At 36.9% G+C, this 21,311-nt stretch overlaps 1 protein-coding gene across 1 annotated transcript in view; it reads left to right on the top strand.

Moving 5' to 3' along the window:
- Window positions 1-21,311, top strand: part of LOC124614041 (integrin alpha-4-like) — a 560,480-nt gene that overhangs the window by 370,197 nt on the left and 168,972 nt on the right. The window contains exon 15 of the mRNA XM_047142871.1: window positions 5,218-5,362. Coding sequence (XP_046998827.1) covers window positions 5,218-5,362 — 145 coding nt within the window. The remainder of the gene's footprint in view (window positions 1-5,217; window positions 5,363-21,311) is intronic.

Consider the following 21,311-nt stretch of genomic DNA (forward strand, 5'->3'; position numbering starts at 1 on the left):
CTCTTTTAGTGTTCTCATCAGCCATTTTTCTGTGCATTGTCTACCTTTTCTTATTTGATTTTCCAAGGCTGAGAAGCATTCATCCAGCTTCTAAACTCTTAGTTTACTTCATTTGCATATTCTACAAACTGTTTCCTTGTGAAAACTCTTTTGTCATAAAGTTATTTACTTACCTTGATCTTAAATCACCTTCTGCCTGTAATTGAGCCTCTAATTATACCTCAGGCCGTTGGACTTCATCCAGGTAACTGGAAAATTCCAGAATCTCATGCTGTTAAGAGAAGTTGGTTTCAAAATGCATAAGGTGACTTATCAAAAGTGTTTAACACCATCACACATTGGCTACTGTTTTCTACACTCCACAACCTGACTGTGGACTTCAACCTAACCAGTTCCATTCCTTTACACTGCAGAATAAATGGTTGTGCATTGATTTTCAAGGACATCACAGCTGATGGAAGTTACAGAAGAACAGTTGCCCTCAAGGACGTGTACTATCCTCAATCCTGTACTATATACACTCCCTCAAAAAAAAACGTGAAGCTTCCAGAAGACATGACTGGATGACAACTTATCTTCAGACAAGTACACACTATCAGCATACAAGTAAATGATTAAAACTACAATTCTCTGTGACAGGTGGAATAGACATCAGAATGCATTAGAATTGTTCTTGTTTAGTTTTGTCACCTGGCCTGGTAGTGTATTTAAGCATGTCTAACCACAACTTAAGGAAGGACCACCATATTGTGCCCCAACACATTATAACGCCTTCACATCTGCAGCTGCCCTTAAAGAAAAAGCAATGAAGTCTCTGCAACATTCTGTGCCATCCCACACTAATAACAGTGCCAATTTTCGAAAGGAAAACACTCATATAGATATAGCACATGTTTCTGTGAGCTGTCTTCATTTCATTTTATTATCTTCCTGTATATCACTTACATGATGTATGAATTGTCACAACAAAGTTATCATACTAGTACAAGTACTACAGACATAATAATGGAATATCACTTTCAAGACATTTTTTAAAAGTACAAGTTTAGACATACAAATTAAAATTTTTGGCAATAAATTTACACACAATCAAAGTACTCATCTACGTCATAGAAAGTTTTGCTTAAAAGGTAATTTTTAAGTTTAATCTTAAATTTTACTTCATCTATTATTGCCTTCATGTACACTGGCAAAGCATTGTAGAGTTTTATTCCAAAATAACTTACATGCTTTTGGGTTTGTGTTGTCCTTACCCTTTCTACATACAAATTCTTACAAGTTCTAGTATTATAATTATGGCAGTCCTCATTTGTACGTAGATTTTTCATATGTGCTCTTGTACACAGAATGCTTTTAAAAATATACAGTGATGGTATTGTGAGTATTTGCAGTTCTTTGAAAAGGGGCCTACAATGAGTTCTTGGAGAGTTATGTGTAATGATTCATACAGCTCTTTTCTGAAATTTGAAGATATCTGTTAAGCTTGATTTAGTTTTACCCCAGAACACTATGCCATAAGACACGATGGACTGAAAGTAAGCAAAATACACTAGTCTAGTACAGTCTGTGCTGCATACTCTAGATAATATCCTCAGTGCAAAACATGCTGAATTGAGCCGGTGGGATAAGTACTTGAGATGGTCTTTCCAGCTTAAGTTTTGATCAATGTGCATGCCCAAAAACTTTGTGGATTGTACACTCTCTATCTTCTTATCCATTAGTTTTAACTGGAGGTCCATATCTTAAGTTGCTTTGCCATACTGTATATAATTTGTTTTACTTAGATTAAGTGTTAACTCATTAGCATTTAACCGATGTTGAATATATTTCACGACTATATCGGTTGTGGTGGTTAATGATTTTTTATCATCACTTATAATTATGCTAGTGTCATCTGCGAACAACATTATTTTGGTAGAAATATTAGGATTTTTTATGTCATTTATATAAAGCAAGAATAATAAAGGACAGAGAACACTGCCCTGTGGTACACCTATTTCCAATTTCTTTGCATCTGAGACCCACTTGATTTTCTCATTTTTATGCTCTGCGATGATTTCTACCACCTGAGTTCTATCTTGAAGGTAAGATTCAAACCACTGCTTCACAACTCCCCTTACACCTATTGCCTCCATCTTGTTTAACAGAATTTTGTGATTTACTGTATCAAAAGCTTTAGATAAATCTAAGTTACTTCCCACTACACATTTTTTGGTGTCGAGACTCCTGACAATCTCTTTGGTATAGTCATGGATAGCTGATTCTGTGCTGTGGCCTGAGAAAAAGCCATGTTGATTGCAGTTTAGAAGTTTGTGAGCATCTAAGTAATTTATGAGTCTGGTTTTCATTAATTTCTCTAGAATTTTTGAAAATGATTGGAGAAGGGATATTGGTCTATAAATTTCTACCTTGTATGGATCTCCTTTTTTAAACAGAGGTCTAACCTTAGAGATTTTCAACCTCTAAGGAAACACACCTTCACTGAAAGACAAATTGGCAATATGTACCAGGGGCTTTATAATTTGTTGGGCAACTTTTTTTATTATTGACACAGGCACTTCATCCACGCCTGCAGACATTTTTGATTTTAGACTCTTTATCACCTTTAATATTTCATTATCATTTGTGGGAGTTAACAACATACTACTGTCTACTTTTGGGGCTGTTAATTTCTCATGTTTAGTAAAGTTTTTACTTAATGACACTGGTACACTTAAAAAGTAATTATTAATGTAATTTGCCAGAGTTTCATCTTTTAATTCAATATTTTCACTATTTTTGAGTATTATTTCCTGATCCTTGAGGCCATTACCTGTTTCCCTTTTCACAATTTCACAAATAGTTTTTGATTTATTGCCTGATTTTCTTATTAATTTATCATTACTTAGTAATTTTGCTTTTGTAATTACGTTTCTATATATTTTTTTGTAATTTGTTACATATTCTTTAAACTTGGGGTCGGTCCAACTTTTCAGTCTATAGTTAAGCATTTTCATGGTCCTGGAGGAATTTCTGATACCTGTTGTGATCCATGAGTTAGCATGTGTATGCCCATATATGTTTCTTTTGACAAGTTTCTTAGGAAAACACATTTCAAAATTCAACATAAACAAGGAAGAAAAAACATTATATGCAGTGTTTGTGCTAGTTTGTAACAGTACTTCTGTCCATGATTGGTTAGTCAGTGTATTTATGAAGTGACTGCAACTATTTGTGGAGAAGGTTCTTTTGTATATTTGGTATGAACTATTTTTGATCACAGGGGCTATGGGAAATTTAAGGATAAATGCATTGTGATCAGATATTCCTAGGTCAACATTTATCTATGGCATCTATATTTGTGAAGATATTATCTATGAGACTTTTTGAAGAGTTTGTTATTCTTGTAGGGTTAGTTATATGTGGATACAAATTGTAGCTATGTAAAACATTCAGGAACTGATCTTTGGATGCACATTCAGTCAATAAGTTGACATTAAAATCTCCACTTATAATTATTGTTGATTTTTTATGATGTAATATTTTGAGCAATGCCTCTAACTTATTTCTAAAAATTTCAGGATCACCACTGGGTGATCTGTACACTGACATTATTATTAATTTACTCTTTTGCATATTCAACTGTATTGCTGCAGCCTCAAAATGTTTTTCTTCATTCAAGGATTCAGTTACAGTCATATTTTTAACCTTTACTCCAGGTTTTACATAAATGCAAACACTGCCATGTCTTGTTTCCTTCCTGCAAAAATGGCTTACTAATTTGTATGGGGAAATGCAAATATTTTCTAGTTCATAACTCATGCACCAATGTTCTTGAATGCAAATACAATCTATACTATCTTCACTGGCTGCAATCTCAAGTTCTAATATTTTATTTTTAATGCATTGTATGTTAAGGCTCATTATTTTTAAATTATTGAAATTAGATTGAGAGGAGTTTGTACTCATGTTTCCCAATGTTACCGGCTGTTCCTTGCCGAGGCTGGGTACCAAAAATCCTTAAGAATTACACGTTTCCTGCTCCTTGTATTTCTTACCCCTGGACGTGCCACCATACTTCTTGTATCTGTAGTTGTAGCTGCTGTTTCAGTGGATGCTGGAGGTGTTTGTCTGCATGATGTTGAGCTTTTCAAACTGTCAGAAAGATCCCCAGATCTTTCCACAATAGAACATGTGTCACAAGAACTCACTACCAGCTCAGACATAAACCCCATCCCACTGCCAGTATCCAGGATATCAAGCATCGGTTACAGCAGTTGTGGACCAGCTTGCCTCAGGAGAGAATACAATGGCTTTATGGCACTATTCCAAACTGAATCAGAGCATGCATCCAGACCAGAGGGGATGCAACATCAGACTGAAAAGATGCTTCATATTACCAAGTTCTTCATAACTCAGATTTGAAAACCCCCAAAAACAAAATTATATACTCTCTTCAACCCAAGAACTTTTATTTTGTTTTCTCCATCCTTCTGGGTGCTTAATTTTATTCTTTTATTTTTTTGTTCCTTTCTCCTCTGTCCCCCCTCCCCCGTCCAAACCCACCAACCCATCCACACCCACACACACACACGCACACACACACACACACACACACACACACACACACACACACACACACACACACACACACACCAGCAGTGTTTTCTATACAAATGACCAATCTTTGGCTTCTAACACCAGGAGTTTCTTGTATTCTGATGATCTGCTTTTGCCCCACAGAGCACACACTTTCAATTAGTGGAAAACACCTCCACTAATGTTCTTGAGAAATTGTCAAGGTATTAGAGTGCTCACCAACTTACACCAAATCCATCTAAGACACAAGTACGTTCTTTCTGTTTGAGAAACCTCTGCAATGTTAGCTTATTATTGTTATTATTCTCTCTTATCAATCATAATTATAAATATAATTTAATTTTTTCTTTCAGTCTTTCCTTAAAGCTCAGAGTTTTTTGTTTGTTGTTTAATTCAGGAAAAAGAATTTGGATTTCTTTTTCTCAAAAACATTCATATCTATTTAGAAACAATTCCTTCTACTCAACTATGTTGAAACATCAGCATCTGTAGTAGATTCAAATGAAATAGGGATTATAAAAAATTGATCTAATAATAGGTAATTATTTCATGGTAATAATGACAAATAATTGACTACTGATAAAGATAAATAACACATTTTTAGAGAAAGCAGTTTATTTATGTTCAATTCTTCCACAGGCATTGATACATTTTGCAGAAATTGTTCAATAGTGAACTGGAAAACATCAAAACTGTCTGATACTCTCAAACTGCCATTTTCTGACTGTGGAGATGATGAGATTTGTAATTCTGAGCTTCACTTACAGTGTACTTTCCTTGATATGTGAGTACTAATCACTTACATTTAAGGTAGTTAACTCAAAATGTTTGTGCTAAGCATTGTCCAATAAATAACTCTTCAAATAATTGTGATGTGCAGCTAATAACATTCCATATATCTGTTGATTAGAAGACCATCAACTATAATTATGTCTTATTAGTAGCAGAACTATATAAATCTGCAGAGTTAAAATTTGAAGTAGTGTTTATTGAGATGAATTTGAAACTGAACTGATTGCTAACATCAGTCTTCATAATTATTTATTGAACTACTTCTGTTTCTAAAAGCTAATACCAACAGAAAACAACTGAATGTTATACTATAATGAAAGCAACTTTCAAGCACTATAGTCATGACTTTCTCTAAAGCTGGAATAAGCAGTGATGTTATGGTGCCTTAGTGATAAAAAATCATTTTTGTTTGTGGTTAGTTGCATTGTATTGTAGGAATTGGGGAGCATTGTGTGATTTATGTGATAATTATGGTACAGTGCTCAGCCTAACACTTGTTATTATGATTACTCACATCTGCATTTATTGCACAAATCACGTGTAAGCAGCTCTGCTGTCACTGGATGCTGAATTCAGCTTAATGCTGAATTCCACAATTCAAACAAATACAATGCCTAAATAAATGCCAATTAAATTCACTCACAGAAATTATGGTGCACACATTTCACACTCACCAAAAGACACTTTAAATAGTAGGCAGTGGCAGCGGCACCAAAATTATGAATGAAATAAACAGACATATGACTGGAAACAACTACACTGAGGTCAACAATTTCTACATTAATAACAAAATATTGCTATCATGACATTTATTTTAAAGAACGAGCAAATTAAAGATTAGTTCCTTTGAACAAGTTCCAAATAGAAAATTTACAATTTTAATATTTGTTTTAGTCTTTGGTGAGACCTAAAGCCCCCCCCCCCCCCTCCATGAACCATGGACCTTGTGGGGGGGGGGGGGGGCCTTGTGTGCCTCAGCGATACAGATGGCCGTACCGTAGGTGCAACCACAACAGAGGGGTATCTGTTGAGAGGCCAGACAAACATGTGGTTCCTGAAGAGGGGCAGCAGCCTTTTAAGTAGTTGCAGGGGCAACAGTCTGGATGATTGACTGATCTGGCCTAGTAACATTAACCAAAACGGCCTTGCTGTGCTGGTACTGCGAATGGCTGAAAGCAAGGGGAAACTACAGCCGTAATTTTTCCCGAGGACATGCAGCTTTACTGTATGATTAAATGATGATGGCGTCCTCTTGGGTAAAATATTCCGGAGGTAAAATAGTCCCCCATTCGGATCTCAGGGCGGGGACTACTCAAGAGGACGTCGTTATAAGGAGAAAGAAAAATGGCGTTCTACGGATCGGAGCGTGGAATGTCAGATCCCTTAATCGGGCAGGTAGGTTAGAAAATTTAAAAAGGGAAATGGATAGGTTAAAGTTAGATATAGTGGGAATTAGTGAAGTTCGGTGGCAGGAGGAACAAGACTTTTGGTCCGGTGAATACAGGGTTATAAATACAAAATCAAATAGGGGTAATTCAGGAGTAGGTTTAATAATGAATAAAAAAATAGGAGTGCGGGTTAGCTACTACAAACAGAATAGTGAACGCATTATTGTGGCCAAGATAGACACAAAGCCCATGCCTACTACAGTAGTACAAGTTTATATGCCAACTAGCTCTGCAGAAGAAATTGTCACAACAATGATGAAGAAATAGATGAAATGTATGACGAGATAAAAGAAATTATTCAGGTAGTGAAGGGAGGCGAAAATTTAAGTCATGGGTGACTGGAATTCGTCAGTAGGAAAAGGGGGAGAAGGAAACATAGCAAGTGAATATGGATTGGGGGGAAGGAATGAAAGAGGAAGCCACCTTGTAGAATTTTGCACAGAGCATAACTAAATCATAGCTAACACTTGGTTCAAGAATCATAAAAGAAGGTTGTATACCTGGAAGAATCCTGGAGATACTAAAAGGTATCAGATAGATTATATAATGGTAAGACAGAGATTTAGGAACCAGGTTTTAAATTGTAAGACATTTCCAGGGGCAGATGTGGATTCTGACCACAATCTATTGGTTATGAACTGCAGATTAAAACTGAAGAAACTGCAAAAAGGTGGGAATTTAAGGAGATGGGACCTGGATAAACTGAAAGAACCAGAGGTTGTACAGAGTTTCAGGGAGAGCATAAGGGAACTATTGACAAAAATGGGGGAAAGAAATACAGTAGAAGAAGAATGGGTAGCTCTGAGGGATGAAGTAGTGAAGGCAGCAGAGGATCAAGTAGGTAAAAAGACGAGGGCTAGTAGAAATCCTTGGGTAACAGAAGAAATATTGAATTTAATTGATGAAAGGAGAAAATATAAAAATGCAGTAAATGAAGCAGTCAAAAAGGAATACAAACGTCTCAAAAATTAGATCGACAGGAAGTGTAAAATGGCTAAGCAGGCATGGCTAGAGGACAAATGTAAGGACGTAGAGGCTTGTCTCACTAGGGGTAAGATAGAAACTGCCTACAGGAAAATTAAAGAGACCTTTGGAGAGAAGACAACCACTTGTATGAATATCAAGAGCTCAGATGGAACCCCAGTTCTAAGCAAAGAAGGGAAAGCAGAAAGGTGGAAGGAGTATATAGAGGGTTTATACTAGAGCGACGTACTTGAGGACAATATTATGGAAGTGGAAGAGGATGTAGATGAAGATGAAATGGGAGATAAGATACTGCGTGAAGAGTTTGACAAAGCACTGAAAGACCTGAGTCGAAACAAGGCCCTGGGAGTAGACAACATTCCATTAGAACTACTGATGGCCTTGGGAGAACCAGTCATGACAAAACTCTACCATCTGGTGAGCAAGATATATGAGACAGGCGAAATACCCTCAGATTTCAAGAAGAATATAATAATTCCAATCCCAAAGAAAGCAGGTGTTGACAGATGTGAAAATTACTGAACTATCAGTTTAATAAGTCACAGCTGCAAAATACTAACGTGAATTCTTTACAGACGAATGGAAAAATTGGTAGAAGCGGACCTCAGGGAAGATCAGTTTGGATTCCCTAGAAATGTTGGAACACGTGTGGCAATACTAACTTTATGACTTATCTTAGAAGAAAGACTAAGAAAAGGCAAACCTACATTTCTAGAATTTGTAGACTTATAGAAAACTTTTGAAAATGTTAACTGGAATACTCTCTTTCAAATTCTGAAGGTGGCAGGGGTAAAATACAGGGAGCGAAAGTCTATTTACAATTTGTACAGAAACCAGATGGCAGTTATAAAAGTCGAGGGGCATGAAAGGGAAGCAGTGGTTGGGAAAGGAGTGAGACAGGGTTGTAGTGTCTCCCCGATGTTATTCAATCTGTATATTGAGGAAGCAGTAAAGGAAACAAAAGAAAAATTCGGAGTAGGAATTAAAATTCATGGAGAAGAAGTAAAAACTTTGAGGTTCACCGATGACATTGTAATTCTGTCAGAGACATCAAAGGACTTGGAAGAGCAGTTGAACGGAATGGACAATGTCCTGAAAGGAGGATATAAGATGCACATCAACAAAAGCAAAACGAGGATAATGGAATGTAGTCAAATTAAATCGGGTGATGCTGAGGGAATTAGATTAGGAAATGAGACACTTAAAGTAGTAAAGGAGTTTTGCTATTTAGGGAGTAAAATAACTGATGATGGTTGAAGTAGACAGGATATAAAATGTAGACTGGCAATGGCAAGGAAATCGTTTCTGAAGAAGAGAACTTTGTTAACATCGAGTACAGATTTAAGTGTCAGGAAGTCGTTTCTGAAAGTATTTGTATGGAGTGTAGCCATGTATGGAAGTGAAACATGGATGATAAATAGTTTGGACAAGAAGAGAATAGAAGCTTTCGAAATGTGGTGTTACAGAAGAATGCTGAAGATAAGGTGGGTAGATCACATAACTAATGAGGTGGCATTGAATAGGATTGGGGAGAAGAGAAGTTTGTGGCACAACTTGACTAGAAGAAGGGATTGGTTGGTAGGACATGTTTTGAGACAGCAAGGGATCACAAATTTAGCAATGGAGGGCAGCGTGGGGGGAAAAAATTGTAGAGAGACACCAAGAGATGAATACACTAAGCAGATTCAGAAGGATGTAGGTTGCAGTAGGTACTGGGAGATGAAGAAGCTTGCACAGGATAGAGTAGCATGGAGAGCTGCATCAAACCAGTCTCAGGACTGAAGACCACAACAACAACAACAGAGACCTAAAGCAGCAGTCCTTATCTATTATGATGCAAGCAGTGAGGTGCAATGTTGTCAGCAGCTTATCATTGCAGATGTCGTGTTAGAATAAGCTCTGTCGAGTGTAGATGCTGTAAATGAATTATCTCATGTGGAATTTTACTTTCCACATGGTAACAATTTCATCAGTGGCATATTATAGGCCACTGTATAGTTGGACGTTGTTACAGTTGTCACCAATATTCAGCTTTGCACGATAATTTATTATGTCTCCCATGCACAGGGCTGAAGTAACACAGTTCAGTAGAGGATTTTAAAGTTATTTTGATCACAGAATTACAGTCTGTTCATTTAACACTTGAGTAACATGACACAACTGTCCACTGTTGGCAGTAACATGCACACTCTTAATAACCAGTCTCTATATGCCTGTGGCACAATTAATGATTCATGCACATGGCAGTCAGTGACAGCCTGAATATGCAGTGAAGTTATGAAGTATTTAAAATGCACACAGCACAGTCATAGTGCACACAGTTCTTTCCAGAACTAACTGTCATAGTTAAATGACAAGTTCATTTTGGCAGTTTTACACAGTCCAACTTCTCTGTTTACTTTAAATGTTTTTACATTCCATTACAGGAAAAAACAGAAATGTATCTCATCATTAATCAGTGTCATTCTTACTGTCTGTTTCATGATGCAACACAATCAGTACTCTTTAACCTCCTTCTGCCTTCTCAGTACGAACAAGAGTGCCACCCATTCTTCTCACACTGTTTGACTCTCACAATCAATATTCTGATTGCTCTCACTCTGCTTGTACAATATCTCAGTACACTTTTAACTTCACTAACTGATTCCAATGAAATTAATGCAATAAATGACAAATGAAGAATCAAAATATTTTACATATTCAATAGACAACTAAACTAAACTAAACACCATCCAAACAGGCCTTGGAAGGCCCAACAGTACCAACTGGCTGCCATGTCATCCTCAGCCCACAGGCATTACTTAATGCAGATATGGAGGGGCATGTGGGCAGCATACTGCTCTCCTGGCTATATGTCAGTTTACAAGACTGGAGCTGCTACTTCTCATCAGGTAGCTCCTCAGTTTGTCTCACAGGGGCTGAGTGCACCCCATTTTCCAACAGTGCTCGGCAGACTGGATGGTCACCCTCCCAAGCACTAGCCCAACCCAACAGAGTTAACCTCAGTGATCTTCCAGCAACCAGTGTTGTCACTGTGGCAAGGACATATTCAATAGACAAGAAAACCTAATTACTAATGTCCAAAAGGGAAATAATATCAGTTGCTTATTACTGTTTTTACAACAAACAATTACCCATTACATTATACAGGGTGTTTATAAATTAATATCGGGGTTTCAGTGCCTTATAATATTTATTATATGAAACTTACAGTTATAAATGACATGTCAAACGAAAGAGCAACTCAAACAATTTTACCAAGAACCTTATAAATGTTAAATAATAGCAAAGTATGTGATTGGTTGAACTTCACTGTACCCAAGTGCTGGATAGACCACAAGAGACCCAATGACTGGGCTTGCTTTGCATGGCCTCCACGTTCACCAGACCTAAAGCCATGCAATTTTTTCCTTCATCAAGGATGGTGTGTATGTGCCTCCACTACCAGCAGACCTCCCTGATTTAAGAAACTGAATTGAAGCAGCTGTTGCTACAATCACTGAAGACACACTTATCAATGTTTGGGAAGAACTCGGCTATAGACTTGATGTGTGGTGTGTGACAAATGGTGCTCACAATGAACATTTATAAGGTTCTTGGTAAAACTGTTTGAGTTGCTGTTTCATTTGACATATCATTTATAACTGTAAGTTTAATGTAACAAATGTTATAAATCATTAAAACCATGATATTAATTTATAAACACCCTGTATAACAAAATAAACACTATGCTATATCACCAGAAATTCATGTATAACTACGAGAAAAGCAAGAAAGAAAACAGAGAAAAAACTTCCTATATAGGTCACAACTAGCAACATCTTAACAAATGCCATAATATTTTAGGCTAGCAAGCAGATTTCTGTGGTTATGGAATTCACCATTAGCATAATTTTTGCTATTTAGCTCCATGGAATGTCATTAGTGAGCTCACATTTGGTTATTCCTTTAGAGAATCCTGGATGAAAACTATATAGAGAGGTAGTTGACAAGTCCTACACACAAAACTGAATAAATATTCCAACTACAACCTCAATAGCTTTTGAAAAGTCTGAAAAGTGTAAAATGAATCTGTTCTTAGAGGTGGTCTTTAGCTGTAGATTTGTAGATGGGTCTTACTGCAGCATATATCAGTCTCTCAGGATGTGGGAAGTAAGTCACTGACTGGTTATAAAGTTGCATAAGAGTAGATCTGTCAAGTCAGTACAATATTTAATTCAGCCCTAGAAATATCATCACAGTCAGGAGAATGACATAACAAATTTAAATCGCCATTGAGATCACATTTTCTAAACTAATTTCTGTTGGTGATGTATGCAGTGCTCGCCAAAGTAATACTTGGAGAGTTCATAACAATCACAGGCCTTGTCAAAAAATTTTATATTGCTTCCAAGGAATATCTAAACCATTATTATGTTATGGGCTTAATTTACCTTTCAGGCCAGCTACAAGAAACGGTTTATCAAACTACATTTCTCACTGATACAGGCTATTCTTGTCAGAAAATTTAGCTGGAAATAAGAAGACATGTCACACAAAATATAACAATACTTGTTAGCTGATGTGCACGGAGCACTTAATCTAGAGATACAACTATCAGTAAGCCCTACTGAGCATTCTGCTTGAAGTGTGTTTTTACATCTTAAAAGTTTTCCACATTTATTAAGTGAACTTCTTTATAATCTGGCTTATCACTACTGCTAATAGCAGTAATATTCCTCCCCAATGTGTCACAGGTAGAGAAGTACCACCCAAGAATATCCCAACAGAGTTCATAGGGCACATTAATATAATATTTGTCCATAAAATCTTTGTGTACTTTCTTCTGGTTGATACATTTCAGATGGATTTTTATTTGTTGAAAAACTCTTGGTTTAAATAAGGATATGTGATATTCAGCAAGGCCTGTGAATGCCTGAGAAACTTCATGATGCCTGTTTTTCTGGTTTCTTCTCATATCCTGCGGAGAACTGTTGTTTGCATTGTTAATTTCGAGACATTACATGAAAAGTCAGAAATGCCTCTTGCAGTTATAAATAAATTAGTCTCTAGTGGCAAGGATGATTTTTAATTTTTTAAATTGTATACTAGTAATCAGTTCTAAGACTATCAGCACCATCTTCAGATGCTCTTCTTCCCTTAGCAAAATTTTCTAAAAAATATATTACAGCAGTGCATATATAACATAACAGCATTACTCAAATAATATATGTCATAAATTGTCAATACTCTAGTGCTCATAAGATCAGATTTAAGTGCTTCTTATTGAGTCATTACAATGCTCAAAGTCATAGACCAAATATTAAGACATTAATATTTCCTATTTTACATGTGTTAAATGTCATCATATAATGTTGGCAATGAATTTTTATTTAAAATTAAGGACAATTTACATCAGGGGTGTATATATCATTCTCTACAAGTACCAATCTCTCTAGACACAGGTAGCTCTGTTCCTAGAGCATCACCAATAACCCAGACTTCATAATAAAAGTATGTCATGAGCAGAAGTAGTACCTAACAATGAACTTGCACCATCTTCACAACTTGCACCCTCTTTAAGCACTATTTTCAACTGCCTTAATTGTTATACATAAACAACTGTGATAAGGCTATGTCTTGAAATCTTTCTGAATTCATGGAATAACTCTAAAAAATTTTGTTCGCATTGTTGAGCAGTTGTTGGCTGAAAGCTTCACAATCCATTGCATGTGCAACCAATGTGCAAATGTCGCTTCACCTACATACTTTCCTGATAGAAAAATTTAGAGACAGAGAGAAGGAAAGAATGAAAACTGTTGTTTATTGCTGTCCTCTCAAAAGTGTTTCATGAGAACATTACTGCCAACATGGTTTACATGTTCCTCTTCCATTAGCTTCATATTTTTTATTACATTTTTCTTTCTTTCTTAACATTTTGGTTTTTTACACAACTGGACTCTATCTTCAGAATTATTTACAGAACCTCAGCTACTGAACCACAACACATGCAAGGTCTAGGCTAAAAGACCTCAAGAGTTACTAGAAAGGTGACAACAAACATTCAAGTCACAGTGTCCCCAATCTTCACAAATGAAAAGCTTTTATCATTTGATAAAGGTTGTTTTTATCACAAACACTTTTGTCAAGGTTAGTTTCCATAGAACCATCTTTTTTTTGAGCTGCAGTAACTCAACTAAATTTGGTGGAGCATTTGGTGGGACTTGAGCATGGGTACTAGATTACGCGGAAACTTGCGTATTTAAAAAAAGAGTGTGGGTGTTGTTTTTGTTATGAACTCTTAATCTGTTTCTGGGCTACCTCTATTGGAAATTCTTTGTTTGTAAGGTATCTAGAAATATTATTATCTGATTTCACTAAACCCTTGTTCCCCTTATGGATGCTGTGTCTGTGAGTGTTCTGACCATGCCCACCCTCTTAGTTCCCAAAGTTGGTTTATTAATGTTTGGAGTAACTTAGTAACTTGGGCAGCTGATCAAATTTTCAAAGCAGTTTTCACACTGAGATAGTAACACACTGCAGTGAATAACAGGGACAGTTGAATTTAAATAACCAGTTGTGTTAATAACAATTATAATCATCTTTTTGTTGCTGTTCTTTGTTTTTTATTGATGGCTGATTGTGCATTTCCATTCTGTGATTTATCTTTCTGTAATCATCTAGAGGATGATCATGTTGATGTTTAAATAATAATATGAATTCTGGTGTACTTTCTGCAGAATTAAACATATATTTTCAGTCATTTCACTTCACAGTACGAATCAATCAAACACACACAACTCATTCTCCATCCTCATAGTTCAAACTTGCACAACCAACTGCAGAAAAGAACATGAACATTCAGTGCCCATACAGAATTTTCGGGAGGGAAAGGGAATTTTATAATGAATAAAATTATTACTAAGGGGGCAAAGGAGGCTTCATTTGTACCATGAATGTAATCATACTGTACCATAAGTGTGCAAATGTGGGCTATAGTGTCAGTGTTTGGGTGCACAGCATACCACTGGACAGGCCCGCCATTACAGTGAAAAAAGTACAGCAGTGAATCCTGTTATGATGTTATGGAGCCTTCAGTGCCACATTTACAGACAGGCTAACTATTTTGATGGGTGTGTGTCCCATGAACCTACAAATAAGAAAAAAGGCTGTCATTTTCTGGAAATTCTTGGGCAAATGGTAACAAATCAGTTACTAACAAAGGATATAGCATCTGTGGAAAGGCATCAGAGATGGAATTCCTCAGATACAGGAAAGATTACGCTTTGATTTCCTCCTGATGTAAACGAAAAGCTTCAGATAAAACATTTTGAAGCAAGTAGGGGTACATTTCTGGATGTGGACTGTATCCTACATATGTTAATAGAATAGGTAAGAGGGCAACGAGCACTTGTGGCTGCAGCAAAATCAGCACACTAGATCATGTCAAAAGGGGTTGTATCATAGTTGAAGATATAGCAAGGACTGCTTGGCACACTTTAAGAGGTATAATCATTTTTGGCATAATTAGAGTAAAAGACACCTTAAATATTGTAGCTGATGCTGTCTCAGAAAAAACAATGTGCAATATAGCCAACACATGCCACTCCAGAGATGAGGAAGGGCTGTATATAAGTGGGTTATAATTAAACTTGAAAATGGCTGATTGTAAGAGAATGAAACTTAAAGCAAGCAATTGTAAGGACATGCAGAAGAAATAATGAACAAAACATTGAAGGACATTTTTATTTCCCCATGAGAGGCTAACATTTATTAATTGTGTACCATCGTTTCATTCCAGTTCACAAATGTTGCCCAGTTAACAATCATATCCATCCACAACAGCCTAGAACTGAGCAAGAGATACCATTTCACAATATTGTTCTTAGCTCTTTTCACACAATGGGCCATGGTATGTTCAGGTGTCATTCCACAGCTTTTGCACTGCTTGAAGAGCATGCATCTCATCTGGCACTCTCATCAATGGCAACAGTAACTTCTTCAACCATTTGTGGCACAATTGGCCATTGGCATCTCCAAGGAGCATTTCTCAAATTTCCAGTTAATTTAATGTTCAGAACCATGTTCTTCAAACATGGTGCAGAAAGACCACCTCTCTATGTTCCTTTAATGTGTTGATACTTGCTAAGAGCAGCAGAATTATTGCTATTGTCTTGTTAAAATAGTTATATGAGTAAAGTCCTGCTCACCTTGTCCAGATGCATTTTGACTGTCTGCAGCTGCATGCGCAATGTTGACTGTTTAAACACCATGTCACCATGCCATTACTGTTGTGTAATTGCACTTCATGACACTAACTCTACTGACAACACAGATCCTGCAGTGCACAGTCTGAACATCGCTCCTATGAATTGAGTACCTATACAGTAAACACACAGCTCAACAAAATTAAAGGATCACTTATTGGAAAACCAGTAATTATCACCAATTGTGAGACATAAGTTTGAAATTTGACTCAAAGCTACCAGCAGCCTGTAGTGCCTTGAGAATTTTGGTGTAAGTTCTAAAGACACTCGGCTTTCCACCATCTCGAACACCCAATATTTTAAGAGCGAGGGTGAGTTTGCAACAATTATTTTCTAGGGAATCTTAACTGCTAGTGTGCATTAGAAGTAACAAGTAAACAGCATATGCTGCAAGTCCTAAAAACTCCTGTTTTGTAATCTGTCTACCTCACCGCCAGTTTCTGTGTGTGCAAAATGGGCGTGTATTGGGAGAATACTGCAACAGTGACAGTCAATCAGCATGGACAAGTGTTTGCTGCTCACACCATAGAAGCTGTATGTCTAGTACAAGTAGCAAGCACACTTTATTCCTTGCTGGTGTAATGACTGTACTTGTGGTGAACAAATGAATTATGTACTGAACTGAAGACACTTACATTTGATTTTCTGGTGTTGGAATTGCTCCACACAATACATAAGTCAACTGTGAGAAACGCGTAAGTCTTGCACCCCAGTACCATGCTGTCTCGTGTTGTCAGAAACAGTTAGAAGCCTTTCTCTGAAATGGGGAGCAAATGTGATGTCCTGTGGCATTACCGTCAGGCTTGGCAATGCTTCAAAAATCAAGGCAGCCACACATGCAATAAAAAGACCACACCTTGGGAGTTCATGTTAGGTGTAAGATGAGTTTCTGATGGTGCGTTGGCACCAAGTTTCACCAAAATTCTGCCCAGTGCCATCATGAACATGTCACATGTTCAGTAGTTCATCACACCTACTCTCACCCACGTTTCACCCCTCTTGTGATGTCTCTGTACTGGTGGTTGTAAGTGCAATGCCCAGTTTAGAAATCATGCAGTTTTCTTATGGGTGGTCAAGTGTAGCATTACACATATATAGGTGAGCTTACCAGCTGGCCATTGTTGGTAAGAGATGAAATTGTTGTATGACTGAATGCTACTAGCCCAGGAGATCATGTCAGGCCACAGCAGATGCTCCAGGCCAGCCAGGGGTGAAACAAGGAGCACATGGCTGGAAACCAGAAAATCCCAACAAGGAGAATTTGGATGAGGCCTTGACCACTTGAGAGAGCCAGCTGTGCTCCCAGAAATGGCAGACTTTGACACTAACAGAAAGATGGCTTCTTACAGCTCTCTGAGAGTCTATAATAACTTACAACCAAATGTAAAGGCAAATCAGATTAAATCAGAAATTCCAGAAAAATGTGGCACATCCAATGACTCAACAACATATTGATATCTTTAAAACCACAAAAGTTAGTATTTCACAGTGAATAAACATTTACACAATGAACCTGCAAATTAACTTTTAAATGCTTCACAAAATTTCAACAAACATTATCTCATATAATAGCGTTGCACCATAGCTGTCAGCCCTGAAAGCTATGTATCTGTATCCATTTTAATTACTGCTTTATGACATCCTTTATATCTGTTCCATTATGCAAACATTTGTCATCTGCCACAATTACAAAGTAAATGATCTCTCATGACTACCTCATATTTTGTCATACTTAACATTTTCATTTAATGAACACTTTGCTACTTTCCCAGTAACTTTATTTAAATGTTGATTACAAGTGCTATTAAAAACTGTGTTAATTCAAAAGTGTTCAATCACATATGTTAGTAGACACCATAATCAAAAACAGAACCAAAAGATGCTTCTATCAAGAAAGCATTAATAATTATTTAAATACTATTTGAGAAAAATTCTTTGTCATTTAACTTGAATGTAGTTGTGAAAGAGTACTGGCATATTTGCTTATGTACAAATTTTTATTTATAACTATCATAAATTATCTGAAAGTGATGTAATATTCCTAACATTTCTTTATTTAAATATTGTTGTAATGTATTAGTTTAGTCTAGGAAGTGATCAAGAAGAGTCAGATCATGTCTATAATGGGTGAATGTTTGATGGGATGGCCTTCAGCCAATGGAAAAGCAAATAGTATTGTAACATTGTGGGAGTCAAGTGTCGACTGGGACTTTCCAAGTGAAGAGCTCAAGGGAACAATTCTGGACACTGTGTCAAGTGCTGGAAGATGACAGATCTACCCGTGGTAACAGGCATGATTCATTAGCATAGTGATGCATTCCTGGCAGTGAATGCCCACTACAATGTTCTGACAATTCTTACTTTTGCATGTGTTGATTTGTGAAAAATCATGTTGAACTCTGAACTGTTGTGAACTGGTGAACATTTTGTGTATTGCAATTATGGTTCAAATGGCTCTGAGCACTAAGGGACTTAACTTCTGAGGTCATCAATCCCCTAGAACTTAGAACTACTTAAACCTAACTAACCTAAGGACATCACATACATCCATGCCCGAGCCAGGATTCGAACCTGCGATCGTAGCGGTCACGCGGTTACAGACTGTAGCGCCTAGAACTGCTCAGCCACCCCGGCCGGCTTGGAATTATGAAATTGACTTAGTTTTCATTTATCTTTCATGACTATTTAGTTTGAAGATTTTGCTACCATTCTCGTAATGCTCTCAGTATAACTTCATTGCATTTGATAAGGTTTATTTATGTCTGTATTTTAACTGAATATCATAGGACCACTTCCCATTAATTTGAGATGTCATTTCTTGCATAAACACTGTTCAACATTGTTTTCTGTCATCTACATTGGTTATAGATGTTATGCATTTTATTAACTCTCAAGAGTAGCCATTGCATAGTCTATTTGACTATAGGATCACAGCTACAGGTTATTATTCACAGTGAATTAGCTGCAGGCCATGAAAACAGACAAGCACGGCTCAAAGGTATGACAACATTGAGCTATTCCTTTTTAAACAGAGCCTTGCATAGCCCAAGTCCAGTACATAAGTTATCAGTAAGCACAGGAAAAAATGCAACTTGTTTTCTCATATGAGATACTGTTTTGAAGAGCAGCTACTCAGCAGTAAGAGTTAGTTACAGTCGCAATTGGGGTTTTCTTGCCTGCAATATGAGTGTAATCACTTTAGAATTGTAATTCTAACACATTAAAACATTCTGTGATCCAGGTCCCAAATCAACTTCATGATTGGCAGTTTGCATGGGGGATCCAAGCACAAGATTTTGCAGCAGTTACGTGAGTGAGAATTGGTAGCAAAAGATAGGCATGGAGAAATTAGGGACAGAACTTCAAGAGAGAAGAGGAAGGCTATGCAGAGGCATGCTGAGCTAGAGTCTGCAGAGACCAGCAGCAGCGGACACCACGACGGTAGCACAGCAGCAGTGGTGACCACGGCAATGTGGACTACCTGCATTGACTTCAAGACCATCACCATTGGAATCATCTACACTTTTTTGGCAACAGCATTACAGCAGAAAAAGCTAGGATGACAGACAAATTAAGTATGTGCACCAATAGTGTTAAAATACTTGACCCTGAAGCATCATCATCAATGATGGAGCTTCCAATGATTAAGCTGTCACCCAGCATGTGTGGTTGAGATAATGTTGGTGGGCCCCTTAGTCCAAACTCTGAAAACGGTGACTTTGATAGGGATGATATTAGTGGAGCAGATCATCAGAAATCAGAGACAGGAAGTGTAATTATTAGTGATTCAGTGGCACTGTTAAGGGCAATTCTGACAAATTTGAATCCTATGATGGGGTTACTGGGTACAGAGATAGGTTCAATAAAAACAGAAATAAGTTCAGTTGACAAATGTAGCAGAATGTGTAAAATCTGAGGTTAAGAAAATTAAATCTGATCTAGAAGGGAAGATGGATTCAAAATTAGAACCTATAAGGGCAGATGTAGGCAAAATTTCTGAAGAGATTGGCCCAGTTAACACTAGAGTCAACAAAGTGGCAAAAGATTTCCAGGACAAGCCATAAAAGATGTATTAAGAGCTGGGTAGTGATGTCAAGAATTGTGTGCTGAGGCAAAATGCACTTGAGGAAGTGACCAAATATTCTATTAACAATTTCCCTGGAAGACTGTGAAAAAGAGATGGTGAAAAATAGACAACAATTGGAAGAAGAAATTAATAATAAAGTTTTGTGGCAAGAACCACAGAGTAAAGACCTATGGACAGAAATAAATTCTTTAGCAGCAAATCAGGCTACTACTGCGATAGGTGTTCCTTGTGTTAATTGAGGAACAACAAAATGTTTTGCAAATGATGGAAAATACCATCCTGTTGATTTTCTTGGTGTCAAAAGAGGCAAAAATTATGTTTACTAGAAGACATATTGAGGGCAATGTACAATCATTGTCAAATTTAATAAGTGCTTCATTCACCACCTATGAAGTGTCTGAGAGTTATTTCCTGAAAAAATTCTGAGTGGAGCAAAACAAACATGACTCCAGAGTGAGTTCATAAAAAAGGTCATATTTCTAACACTGAAATGGGTTGATGCCAGATTTTTGTGTGTGTGAACTACCTATGCTGAAGCATATAAATCATATGCTGGTACCATTGACAGAGGTTACGACACTTGAGAGGCAACAACAGGAATTTTTACAATGAATTTTTGTCCACAGTCCAACAAATCCCATTGATGAGTTTTTAGATTTTATTCAGAAACTTAAAGAGGTGCTGATATTTTATAGCAATCGATAAGGGTAATTTCTGTCTGTATTTTAACTGCATATCATAGGACAACTTCCCATTTATCCAAGATGTCATTTCTTGAATAAACTCTAGTCAATGTAATTCCCTGTTATCTATGTCAATTACAGATGTTAGAATAGAACCCTTGCTATTCAATTATAACACATTTAACATTTATTTTGTAATTCTGTGTATCTTAATCACTCGCAGTTTTAGTCAATGCATAAACTATTTGATAGCAGAATTACAGCTACTGGTTAATTTTTGTAGTGAGTTTGCTGTGGGGCATGTAAGCTGATATGCATGGCTTGACCCTATGACTACAGCAAGCTGTTCATGTTAAACAGAGCTGTGTGCAGCTGAAGTACTAAGGTGTGAACGATATCAATAAAAGATACAACTGGTTGCTCATATGAGATGCTGATTAGGAGAGCAACTGCTCAGCAGCAACAGTTTGGCAATGTTGCATGAGAAAAAAAT

Source organism: Schistocerca americana, chromosome 4, assembly GCF_021461395.2.
Source record: "Schistocerca americana isolate TAMUIC-IGC-003095 chromosome 4, iqSchAmer2.1, whole genome shotgun sequence".
Taxonomy (NCBI): domain Eukaryota; kingdom Metazoa; phylum Arthropoda; class Insecta; order Orthoptera; family Acrididae; genus Schistocerca; species Schistocerca americana.